Raw genomic sequence first — 13,715 nt, forward strand, 5'->3', positions numbered from 1 at the left:
CCCCAAAATCTGTTTTTTTTGCAGCCAGGCAGTCACTTACCACAGCATATGCTGTGAGGAAAAAGTCCAGGATACACACTGTGACACACTTAAAATTGCTTTCACCAAACAAGGATACTCCACCAGACCAGCTGATCACATAATAGAACTAGTCATCCAAATACCTCAACAGAGATGGCTTCAATATGGAAAAAACGCAAACCACCAGTCAGACAAATTGAGTTTGTCACATACCGTCCCACAGTAGAACCCATACAAGAAATCACCAAACAATTATTTCACTCTAACTGGTCTCTTGAAACATTTTATCCCATATGTTTAGCAAATCTGACCCACCTTGTATTTATGTGTAACACTCTGATTACTTTTTCCAGCCCTGAAGACAAGCTCTTTGTCTCTTGAAAGCTTGTCTGTGCCATCAATAGAAGTTGGTCCAATAAAAGATACTACCTCACCCACCTTATATGTCTCATATCCTGGGAGCAGTGTGGTTACAACACTACTGTAAACATTTCATCTTAGGGCATTTAGCAGGGACACTTCACATCTTCAGTCTCTGGACTTGAGGTATGTCATTCTGGCTGTCATCAGTTTTGATAGCTCAGCTGCTGAATCACTTAAAGATTTTTAAAGGGTATTGTTACCTGATATTTATAGATTTGCTATAGGTAAATTTATTTAGTTTGCATTTTTTTTAAAAAATTTGTCTGTAGGTGGTGCTGTGGATGCATATAAAGAAAGGCCAAAGCTTTGAGTCCTTTTATTTTATACATATATAGGGTCACCTCCTTTAAAGGAATGCCAGCATGTTAAAAATAGCCTAATATTAACCAAAGTGTTAAGGGTGCTAGAGATAAACAATATTTTTCTCTAGTAGTTTTAAGAGGCTGTCAGTTCATTTCTGTCCTGAAATTAAATTTGTTACAAAAACTATATGTAAATAGAATTGGTTCAATAAATGTTCTGTGTACAAAAAATGTGCCTGCATACCTTTTAGAAAAAAACTTGTTTAAAAAAATCATACCAGCTTAAAAAAAACCTTTTTATTTTTCATATCACGCACTATGCAGCAATTTTGTGTACCATTCAGGATTTCTGACAAATATTAAAATGCTCAGGGACGTGAAACTTCTTTATATTGAATATATTATAAGGTACTGTAACCCTTTCTTTAACATAAGTTCAAGACTTAATGGTCTGCAATCAAAAATTAATGGAAAGTTTTGCTGATAGCGTATCGAAATAGAATATAGATTGCTCTTCATCTATAGTTGGTGTACAGCACTGACAATTGATAAAATGTGCCTCAGTAGTTAAACTGAGCAGACCACCTGGGAATGGAATCCATTTTCAAACAATACATTTTTAAGTGCTAAGGAAAATAAATATACTTTCATAAATTATTAAGAACATACATTAAAGCTGTCAAATTTCACATAACTGCTTACCACTATGCAAAATGCTAGATTTTCACCAAACTGAAGGGAAGGCGGCTATTATGATTCACTTGCATCTTGATCATTATTCCATTGCTGACTAACAGAGCTTTCCTCTCATTTGTACTATGTAAACTATTTCTGACAAGTTTTGCTCTCAGTTGTACTCTGTAAACTAGAATTCCCTTTTTATTAATATAGTTTCTATAACCAAAATGAAAATTAGCATTTGTGGGCTTCTTTTTAATGAATGCTGGGACAATACTGTTAATTCCCTACATTTTCCTTTTGGAAATGGTAGTGTAAAGCCTTGCTGATAATCTGTAAAACTTAAACTTCTGAAATACTCGCTGCGGCAAACATATTATCACTCTTATTTACATCTCATATGAGGGATATGAATGAAACTTGCATTGCAAGATTGAGAGCATTTTCATATTAATTTCCGCTGAGAGATAGTCTTAGGGAACAAAAATTATTTTCAATCTATAAAAAGAAGCTTCCCAAATAAATTAGCTTGAGAGCAGACATCTGACACGGAAAATAATATTTAAAAATTGGCAAAGTTAAAAGTTATTGAAAACAGATTCTCCTAATAGGAAGTAAGCAAGCCACTTTTACCATATGTTGTGCTGCTAAATTGCAGAGACAAAAAAGGTACACATTATGTCCAGTATGTACATATTTGCTTAATTACATAGCCATTTTAACTGTTGGATCTATTCCAGGTGTTTGGATTTATAAGCACGACGATTGGAATTTCTAGAAAGGGAAATTACACATTTTGTAGAGTAAATTGGTATGAATGGTTCTGAAGTCTTTGCTTACTCACAATACTATGACTAACAATACTATGACTGTATATGAGGAAACAAGGAACACATTGTCTCTTTTGCTCAGCAGTGATACTTTAGGATTGATGCATTAGAGTTAGATTGCAGGGGGTCAGACTAGATTGCAGGGGGTCAGACTAGATGATCATAATGGTCCCTTGTGACCTTAAAGTCTGTGAGTTCAGATTTATCTAACAGCCCTCAAGTTATCAGGGAAAGGCACTCTTTTATAGGCTGAGTCTCGAGCAGTATTGCAATCTCTAAACCAGTTGGTAGTATAGTCTTTACTAAGAAAGTGGGGTGATTGGTAAATAGACTGGGGCTTCAAGGACCACTCAATATGTATCCTGTTGCATAGTTTAAGTGAAGAGAGATCCAGATTTCCTGAAGGTTATCTTCCTGTATGATATGCATCAGCGCTTTCTATAAAGCTTATCTTCTATTTCCATTCCCTATATCCGCAAGGAGTACAACACCCTGGGGACCTGAGTGGTCACCAGTTATGTAGTTTGACCAACCAGGTAAGGTCAGAGCTCCCCACCCAGCTGTAGGCTTTGCTTTCAGCTGCAGCTGAGCTCCGTCACCAGACCAGCTGTCTCCAGCCCTTCATGGCATCTGCCCAATCCCGGGGAACGGCCCTACTGCCTCCAGGTCTGGCTGCACTCCCCACTTCCAGCTCCGGCTGGGTCTGCCTCCCCACTGCACTAGCCAGGTCTATGATCTTGGCTTTTTAGCCCTGCTGCCTCCAGCGTCGGCTAGGGCTGCACTCCCCACTGCCAGCTCAGCCCAGGCTGTGCTGCTGAACCTGGCCTGACAGGGCTTGGTACAGCAGGACCACCGATGTTACAAGACCAGAGAGTTCCAGATTTTAGAGGTTCAGCCTGTATTAACAAAGAGAGGGAGCAAGCTTATACTTGACTGAATTCTTTGGCTGTATCAATTCTGGTTATTCTGATTTTCTGGGCCTCTTATCAGTCTCTAAATCTCTCTGTGTTTCTGCATCTTCTATCTAAGAATAAGGTCAAATTCTCTGTTATCAGGTTGCTTGGATCATAGTGCCTTTTTAGAAATGAATGTGGTCTGAGGAAGTGTGTAATGGGTCCACCTGCTGGTGAGCGCCCCGCTGTGGTTAATCGGCACCGTGCAAGGTCCTTGCCTGGTTGTCCAGTCGCCTTCAAAGTCCTGAAACCAGGGCCTGACTAGCCCTGTCCACAGTGCTAGTGAGACTCTGTAGTGCTCTTGTGGCCAGTCTTCGACATCTGCATCTTAAAAGGCTTTGGATCAGGCCCTGAAATTGGAAGTTATGATTGCTGAGTTCTTTTTCATCAATTTAATTTTATCAGCTTAGTGGAGAAAAATCAATTAATCATTCAGGGCAGTGCTTCTCTGATTGATTGCAGGGGAGATTGTCAATTTTGGAACCTGATGACCCGAAGTAGATGGGCTGGAGTCAAGTTTCTGTTGCCTCTCTTTGCTCCAGCCCATCTGGAACACGGCGCAGTGAGGCTGTCCCTTCTGGGAGAGCCTCGGTGAGATGAATGCTGTGGCCAGCTGGCTGGGCCACGTGACAGTGGGTGGCTGCCTCTCTTTGCTCCAGCTGGAGCCAGGGTGTGGTGAAGCAGTCCCTGCTGGGTTCCAGCTCCAACAGACCTTACTGACTACCATGCACAAATAAATCACGAAAAATTTAAATTTTAAATCCAATCAGCTTTAAAAAGCTGTCTTCAGTCTGACCCTGACAATACTGTCACCACACTGTACCAAAACACAAATACCCCAAATTTGGTAGAAAGTGCTATCTTACTTTTTATTTTAGCTATACATCCCTGGCTGGCGATAATATGAGTGACGAACCTGGCACACCTAAGAAATCGAAAATGTACAACTTCCACATGGAATGGGAAAATTAATTTCTGTTTGCAAATGTGAAAGATAAGAGTGTAAGCCTTATATGTTGTCGGTTTATCACTAAGTAAAAGGGATAATTTGAAGTGATACCACACAACAATCCATAGTACATTCAAAGACCATTTTCCCTTGAACAGCATGCTTCGTACAAAGAAAATTAACAAATTGAAGGCCATTTTGAAAGCTCAACAGTCATTTTTTAAACTAGCAGCAAAAGGCAAGGCCTGCACAGAAGCATCATTTCACATTTGCCATATGCTGGCAAAACACAAGAAATCATTCACAGATGGCAAAGTAATTAAAGAAACAATGACTGTGGCCTCTGACTCTTTATTCAAAGATTTTAAAAACAAAGAAGAAATAATGACAGCAGTTCCAAGCATGTCATTTGGTACTTCCATAGTAGCATGACAAGTGAGATCTTTGTCTGAAGACGTCTGTCAACAACTACAGCAGGACCTGAAGGACTGCAAATGCTTCTCGCTGCTGTTCGATGAATCTGTCAACATGACCAACAAAACCCAGCTGATTGTTTTTGTGTGTGTGATTTTTAAGTATATGACAGCTAAAGAGGGTCTTCCCACCCTTTTGCCTCTTAAAGAGAACAAGAAGTGAGGATATGTATCACACTATAATCCACCAGCAAGTATTAGCAAGTAAAGTTATAGACTTCTGTCATGTAATGAAAGTTAAGATTTTAACCTCGATTTGAGCATGACCCTTTTAACATCACTTCTTTAAATCCTTACTCGACCAACTCGATGCTGCCTACGGTGAATAATCCTCCATGCTAATGTGAAGTGGTTAAGTCGAGGGAAAGTCCTGCAAAGATTTTTACATCTGATGCCTGAAATCAACACTTTTCTTAAATCAAGGAATGGAGTGTGCAGTGAGCTGTCAGACAGTGCATGGTTGCTAGACTTCAGGTTCCTAACACACACAACATCAAAACTGAACAAGCTGAGATGTGAACTGCAGGGAAAGGACAGACTTAGCACATATGGTCAGTGCTGTGAATGTGTTGAAATTGAATCTGGGCCTGCGGTTTTCCCAATTTAAGAATAAAATTCTGCATCACTTCCGGAGTCTGGAGAGAATACTGGAAGAAATCAGAGACACAAATGGTTCCACCCAGAAAACTTCTGTGCACATCTGAGGAAATTAGCAGAGGAATTCAGAGGTGATTTCAGGAATTAAATGTGCTGAAACAAATCGTCATTTTTGTCTTGAATCCATTCCTTCAAGTAGAAGACATTGGCAGGTTGGCTACCAAATTCCATCAGGTGTTAGATTCACAAAGCAGTGAGTTGATATTGAGATAATTACTATGTGAAATGATATTGAACTGAAAGTCAGAGCAAAGGACAGGGATTTTTGGAGACTTGTAAACAGAGAAAAATACCTGCTTCTGTCATCATATGCTTTCAAAGTGAAGGCTTATTTTGGCTCCACATGCCTCTGTGAGGCAACATTCTCCCATATGAAGGTAATCAAATCCAAGCATCACATCTATGTGCCAGATGCCCATCTGACGGACTATATATGACTAGCAATCTCAAACTACAACCCAGACTTCAAGGCACTGGCAGCTAATGTTCTGTTATAGGTGTCACACTGAGACTTGGTGAATAGAGAACAAAATGTATAATTATAAATACTTGATTTAAGATTTGCGTAGTATAAATTCAACATATTTTATTACTGTATATACATAGTTTTAGATGTAGCTAGCATAAATTAAAAAATAGACTGTTTATCTACAAGATTATCTTAAGGTGATCTTGGGCTGAGAAGTTGATGACCACTGATCTAGGAAAACTGAAGAAATGGTCTGAGATAGGATGAAGTTTATTATGGATAAATGCTAAGTACTCCACTTAGGAGGGAACAACCAGTTGCACACACACAGAATGGGAAGTGACTGTCTAGGAAGGAATACTGCTGAAAGGGATCTAAGGGAAATAGTGGATCAGATGCTAAATATGAGCCAACAGTGTGACACTGTTGCAAGAAAAGCAAATGTGGTTCTGGGATGCATTAACAGGAATGTTGTGAGCAAGACACAAGAAGTCATTCTTCCCTTCTTCCACAGCTGAAGTACTGTGTCCATGTCTGGGCACTACATTTCAAGAAAGATGTGGAGCAATTGGAGAAGGTCCAGAGAAGAGAAACAACAATGATTAAAGGTCTAGATGAGGGAATACTGAAAGCATTTGGCTTTTTTAGTTTGAAAAAGAGAAGACTGAGAGGGGACATGATCAGTGTTCCCTCTAAGCTGCTTGGCAGCACAGATTCACAGGATTTGTATCAGCCCTGCCTAGTCAGTCAGCTCCATGCAGGAGCCCTGAGCCTGACTAGGCAGGGCTGATTTATCACCTGTGAATCTGTGCTGCCATGCAGCTTAGAGGGAACACTGATCATGTCCCCTCTCAGTCTTCTCATTTTCAAACTAAACAAGCCAAATGCTTTCAGTCTTCCCTCATAGGTTATGTTTTCTAGACTGGGACAGGGCACTTGCCCTGCACTGGCCCTTTAAGGGCAAACCCCAGCCCTGAGCAAGGGCTGAGAGTAAAGCCCCAGCTGAGGCAGGTCTTGCCAATTAGGGCCCAGCTGGGTGCTGTATAATGAAGGACTCCTGGAGGGAGTGGGAGAACTGACTGTGGCTCTGGACAGAGAGTAGCAGGGACCTGACTGCTGGGGAAGCAGGAGGCTTCCTGGTGGGGCAGCAAGTCCACCCCACCCCTGGAAGGGGATGCAGAGAGACCGGAGAGGGCACTGCTGGAGGGCAGTGTCTGGAGGAGGACGCTGTGACCAAGGAGAAATGCAGGGAGACACCACCTAGAGAGAGGCGTCCAGCGAGGGAAGAGAGCTAATTCACAGGGCGGACGGCTGGGGGCACCAGGCTGGAGAGTCAGCCCGTGACATAGACCTTTAATCATTTTTGTTGCTCTTCTTTGGATCTTCTCTAAGCTGTCATACAGCTTAGAGGGAATGTTGGACATGGTAGCTGTTTTCAAGAACCGAAGAGGGTGTTAAAAGGAGGAGGGAGAGAAATTGCTCTTCTGACCTCAGATGATAGGACAAGAAGCGATGGGCTTAAATTGTAGCAAGAGACGTTTAGATTGGACACTAGGAAAAACTTCCCAACTGTCAGGATGGTTAAACACTGCAATAAATTGCCCAGGGAGATTGTGGAATCGCCATCTTTGGAGATATTTAAGAGCAGGTTAGATCAACATCGATCAGGGTTGGGCAAAGGGGCCTCGGAGGGCTGGATCTGGCCCGAGGCCACCCTGCCGCTCCCACATCCCCAGGCTAATTGAGAGACAAAGTCTCTTCTCCTTTCCAGGGGCGGGAGGAGACTTCACATGCTTCCCCCACCTGCAGGCCAGTTAGGGCTGGAGGGAGCACGGGAAATCTCCTCACACCGCCGGGGTGCACGGCACTTAGAAGGAACTGCCAGCTATTCTTTCTAGGTGCTGTGCACAAGACTTCACACACTTCCCCACCCCTGGCCAGTCAGGGTCTGTGATTGGGGGAGCACTCAAAGTCTCTGGCCTCGTCTCTTCTGGAGCTGCCCGTGACCACTTCTGAAATTCATGAAGTGGCCCCCCCCTCCTTGAAAAATCATTGCCCACTGCTGATCTAGATGGTGCTTGGTCCTGCCATAAGGGCAGGGGACTGGACTTGATGACCTCTCAAGATCCTTCCAGTTTTCATAGTGTCTGATTCTATCTTCCATTGGTGTGGAGGGGGCACCACTTGAGGCTGCAATGGCAGCAGTTGCTAATAAAAACAGACTGATGTCCCAGTAGATTTACTACCAAAAGGGAAGGGAAAAGATACATTAAAAAAATTACTTGCCTTACTCCCATAAAAACTGTTGGTAAAATATGCTTATTGATGCTTCAGCTTTGAAGCACCTCTGCACATATTAGCCTCCACACCCAGCCATAGTGACTGAGCTTATTAGGGCCGAGTGGTTTGGAGGGAATTTCAATTGTATGAAACATTACAATTTCAGTCTCTACTCTATGAACACAGGTATAGGGAAATTGCACTAAATATTGTGATAATCCAGAGATAAATGCCTGTTTTTATTAGAACAAAAGGAAAACTGTGTAGCACTTTAAAGACTAACAAGATGGTTTAATAGGTGATGAGCTTTCATGGGCCAGTGGGTCTGGCCCATGAAAGCTCATCACCTATTAAACCATCTTGTTAGTTTTTAAAGTGCTACACAGTTTTTCTTTTTGTTTTAGTAAGATCAGACTACCTCAGCTACCTCTCTTATTGTTTTTATTAGAAAAGCAGAGCAAATTGTGATATTTTGCTGGTGTCTAGAATATCCTGCCTGTTAATGAGGCGCTAATAAAAACTTGCCAAGACTCTTGAACTGATAGCGAAGAGGTCTGATGAATGTTTTTAGGTCCCTGTTTAGGCTTATGAGCAATTTTATTTACATTTCACCTTGTGCTTCCTGGTAATCACAACTCACATAAATGCTGGTTCCCAAGTCATTTGCTCACTGTACCAAAAGAAAAAACACTAATGAAACTAGCAGGAAAATATAGTCCTACTTGAATTTATAGTTGTACATATCTAACCACTAGCTCCGTCTATTTAAATATGAGTATATGTAGAGGGACTCCATGAGTAAACTAGTGGGCAGACTTCTGGATGCATTCAGGGCTCTTGTTCCTAAAAACTGTTTCACGATGGTATGAAGAGATTTGATTTGGCCTCAGAACCTGGGCATTTCTGCAGAAGTGCAAGAGATCATTGCATATTCCTCAATGGGCAAGTCCTCAGTCTTTTTGACAGATAAGAGTGGAAATTAGGTCTAACATAGCCTTAAGGACTCACTTGACAGACAGTTCAATAGGGATCTATATGGCAGACCCCTGAATGAAGCAATATAGACCACAGCAACAACTATGGCAACATTTCTACCAACCCAGATATTCTGCCAAAAAGCATCTCACATCATAAAGGAGGAGGTGACTTATGATAATATGCTTCTTAGTAATTGACTAAACAGCAGTTAGCAGGATTGAAGCAGTCCATTTAACTGCCAGCAAGATAGAAACATACCAGTAATATAAGGTCTGTCTTTTTCTTCCCTTTCCTTTTGGGGACAAATTGAGCAATTTTCTTGGTGCTTGGAAATCCATTACCTCACAACACTGACTCCTAAGTATTAGGGGGCAGGGAGTTTATCTACACAAATACTTACTTTACAGTAAACGGGGTTGTAACCCCACCCCTCGCTATCCTGCTAGGCTGTAAGTGTTGATGTGGTTCCTATTGCCATGCATTAAAAGTTTTACAGTACATGTTAATCTGTTTTGTATCAAAGCAAAATAGATTGGCTTGTTCAGGGGAGATTTATATGTCAGCACTATGAGCTACGTGTTCATGTAGACAAGTCCCAGTGACACAGTCCAGTTGAAGTCTCTCTTCAGGGACAAACTTGTTTCACATATCCTCCTTCGCAGTAATTGTCCTATTTCTACATCCTAATAGCTGTTGAGGTCCAAGATATTTTTTTCATGTGGCAAATGAACCAGACCACAGAAAGTCTCTGTGACTTTTGATTTTGGACCAACTTTTCTAATGTACTGTCCTTCCGTTTGCCCCAAGAAAAAACATGTGGCATGGCACCTCAGGAGGCTGGACATCAAGTTAGTCACCTATCTGGACAGTAAGTTGGTCTGCAGCAGTTCTAGGCATCAGATGGAAATCAGCATTTTGCAGATTCAATCTTTATTTGTTCAGCAGGACCTGTTAAAAAACCAAAACAAATTACTTTCCATTTCCATTCAAATAATCTAGTTTACTGTGTGGCGGAAGGAGGAAATGTTGATTTTATAATGGCAATGGCATGCCTGCCTCACAACACATTTCAAGTCATCCTGGGCCTGTGCAGGAGTCTACAATCTTACCCCAACACATCAATGACATCTTGTATGAGACTTGGAGTACACCACATCCTGTACTGACTTGGCATTGTAGACTTTCTCAGATGTTAACAGTGTTGGCTGTTGTTTGTTTAACCCCCAACCAATCATCTGTTGGACATGATAGCTGGCATAACTTCTAGGATGCTTACCTTACTGAAGAGGTGGAAGAATCCCACTAGTGATTATAGAGCAGTGCTGTTCTCTTCAATTCCTTTTCCATCCATGACTTGAGCTACTGATGCTTCCCTCTTAGAGTAAGGATCTCATTGGAAGCCTCAAACATAAAGGCTACATCTACACTGTCCAGATGAATATTGCCATGCCTCATTTGCATACTTAATGAGCCACCATTTTGCGCAAGAAGGAGCAGGGTAGTCTAGGTTTTTTTCTTGCACAAAAATGGTGGCTCATTAAGTATGCAAATGAGGAACGGCAAGATTCATTGCTGCATCTCATTTCCATATGTTCTTGCGCAAGACTGGCCAGTGTAGACGTAACCAAATTGTATGTCAAAGAAAGAAACATCACTTCTCATCTATATATTAGAGCTATGACCCGTACACAAAGCTTTTCAAGTCTTCCTATCTTGAATCAAAGCATACACTATCCAACTCCTCCAAGATGAGACGACATGGATGAGTATGTCAAGAGGCAAGGAAGTTACATATCCATACTGTTGTATGTTACTCCTGCATCCAGAATAAAATCACTCTGTCAGCATTTCTCCTGGAGCTCAGAATGTCCTAGCAGACCACCTCACTGGGACTTTTCAGGAGGATCACAACTGGCCATGAGAGGCGTAACATACTCAGATTTAATTTTTGCAAGTATTCGATTATCCATATGGACCAGTTCACAAAAATACAGAACAGAAAGAGCCTTCAGCTCTGTTTTAGAGGAAGTCTGAGTCCATATGCTTTCACGTGATTTCCTCCTTCATTGGAAATCAACTCTGAAGTATGCAGTTCCTCAAGTACCACTCCTACTCAAAATGAAACAGAATTGGGTAGAGGTAGCCCATATTTGATTGAGGCAATATATTTTTTCCCATATCTACACAGACTCTCTGTACAATCACTATTAACAACCAAATCCAGGCAGAGATCATATGACAGCTTATCTAGACAACAGGGAAAAGAGTTGGTCTAACGTAGTCCAAAATATTATTTTGACCAGCTGTAAACTGTCTATTGGGGGAGCTTACTTCTTTAAATTGAGTTTTCTCATGTTGAGCAGAGGCTCATAACCACTTTCCCTCAGAAATATACAGGAATTTTTGGATTACCTTCTTCATCTTAAAGAATCTGACCTGTCTGTTAGTTCATTAAGAGAACATTTAACTGCTGTCTTCACTGACCATCCTCCTATACATGTCTTTGGAATTCTCTGACTCTTGGTGGTTCAATATTTGAAGGAGGTAAACAGAATGTATTCCTCTTCCTCCCGCTCCCCATCTTCCAGTTAAACAATTGATTCCACCTTGATATTTGAGCCTTGTATTGACAGTTTTTAATGGGACCGCTGAGCCTTTAACAGCCTGCCTGTTAACCTACCGGTCAGCCAGTTTCTTTCTTGGTGGCTGTTACACGAACAAGAAGAGTAGATGAGCTGCAGGCTTTAATGGTGGGATCACTTGTATACGGTTTCCTTTTAAAGTCTTCATCAGGGTACACCCAGTATTTATTCCAAAAGTGATGTCTAACTTCTACCTTAATCAAGCTTTCCATTTACTGACATTTTTCCCCTAAGCCTCATACTCATAAGACAAGGGAAGGCTCCATATGTTAAACATCTGATGTGTGTTGTCCTTTTATATAGACAGGACTAAATCATTTAGCTAATCTCCATGTCTTTTTGTACAGATAGAATGAAAGGGCAGATGACATCAGCTCAGAGACTTTGTTACTGGATAACAGTTTATAACAAGAAGTTATGATTTAACAAATACTGTATCTCCTTCAAAGGTGTCAACTCATTCCACCACAGCTCAAGCAACTTCCTTTGCCTTCTTGAGAGTTGTAGAAGACATCTGTAAGACAACAACCTGGGCATCCGTGCATACTTTTACCAAGTATCATGTGATTATTGCTACCTGTATAGAGGAGGCCCCCGACTCGTGACGCGATTGGTTCCTGGAGAAGCGTCACAAGTCGGGGGCATTGTAACTTGAGCCCTCATTTACAATAGGCGCCATGCGCTGTCGTAAACACAGGTTGAGGATGTAAGAGGTTTTGGGCCCCTTCCGCACTTACAAAAATGGTTGTAAGTGCAGGGAGTGGGGAGAGTCAGAATTCAGGCTGTCGCAAGTAGGGGGCCTCTTGTAATTGACTCAAACTTTGGAAGAACAGTCCTGCAGTCTCTCTTCAGATTCCTTGTCCCAACATCACTTGGGAGCCACCTAAGAGGAATAGATGTACTAGCACTCAATGAAGAAAAAATTATTACTTATCTGCATTGTAAGTGTTGTTCTTCACGATGTGTTGAACATGTCTGTTTCACGACTTTCTCTCCTGCATGTCTGTATTAGATTGTATTCTTCATGATGCTGGTGTGAAGGAGCTCGAGTGTCAGGGCAGCTCCATACCTTTAGCATGAAGCAATAAAGGGTACATGGTGATAGCTGCTGCTACATGGGATTCTCTGTATGAAATACATGGAGTACATTCACATACTTAAGTGAAAGCCATTTGCAGCACATCTCATGTAACCGTTACAATGCAGAGAATGGTTTCTTTTTTTCAAAATCATAAAGGCATTCACAATGCTTTCTGAGGACAAATGTGATTTTAATTTGAAGAGGGTCATCTTAAAAAAAAAAAAAAAAAAAAAAACACACACACACCTTAGGTCAGTTACTCTTGCTAAGTATAATCTTCAGAATTTGACATTAAGCAAAGGTTGTGATTGGAACAGGATTATATTTTAATTGCATATTAATATGTACATAATACATGTTTAAACTTTTTAGGCTGCCAAACGAGGAATTCTTTCTTCAGGTCGTGGTCGAGGAATTAATGCACGAGGTCGAGGTGCATCACGTAGCAGAGGCAGAGGAATACGAGGTCGGGGTCGTGGAAGAGGGGTTTCAGTTCATGCAGTAGTGGATCATCGACCTAGGGCACTGGAAATTTCTGCATTCACAGAAAGTGACAGAGAAGATCTTCTTCCTCATTTTGCGGTATGTAATAACTTGAGTATTTATTCTCTTTGGATGTAGGTATTTTGAGTTAGTGTAGGGGAAAATTTCTTACGGCTGATTCTGATGAACTAGAATCCAATATTTAATTAACCCCAAGGAATATTAAAGTACAGGCAGTCCCCGACTTACGTGGATCCGACTTACGTCGGATCCCTAGATACGAACGGGGTGAGGCAACTCCCGCACATGCGCAGCAGCATTCCCGGGGCTCACTCACCTGGGTCCTAGGATCCTCCTCCTCCTCGGGCTGGCTCCAACTGGGGTCCTGCAGAGCTGCCGGGCAGAGGAAAAGTGCCTCCCCACGCCCGCTGCCCCCCCCACCCCCTGCCAGCAACAGGCTGCCCCCTCCCCTGAGCAACAGGCTGCCGAACAGACA

At 41.8% G+C, this 13,715-nt stretch overlaps 1 protein-coding gene across 4 annotated transcripts in view; it reads left to right on the forward strand.

Moving 5' to 3' along the window:
• Positions 1-13,715, forward strand: part of RBM26 (RNA binding motif protein 26) — a 100,430-nt gene that overhangs the window by 63,732 nt on the left and 22,983 nt on the right. For 3 of the 4 annotated variants that reach the window (XM_075918836.2, XM_075918835.2, XM_075918837.2), the window contains one exon: positions 13,109-13,318. In XM_075918836.2, the coding sequence (XP_075774951.1) occupies positions 13,109-13,318 (210 nt within the window). Of the gene's footprint in view, positions 1-374; positions 568-13,108; positions 13,319-13,715 lie in introns of those variants that run through there. The other variant, XR_012900594.2, reaches the window with a different exon arrangement.

Source organism: Pelodiscus sinensis, chromosome 1 (genome assembly GCF_052426305.1).
Source record: "Pelodiscus sinensis isolate ZL-2025 chromosome 1, ASM5242630v1, whole genome shotgun sequence".
NCBI classification, from domain to species: Eukaryota; Metazoa; Chordata; order Testudines; family Trionychidae; genus Pelodiscus; species Pelodiscus sinensis.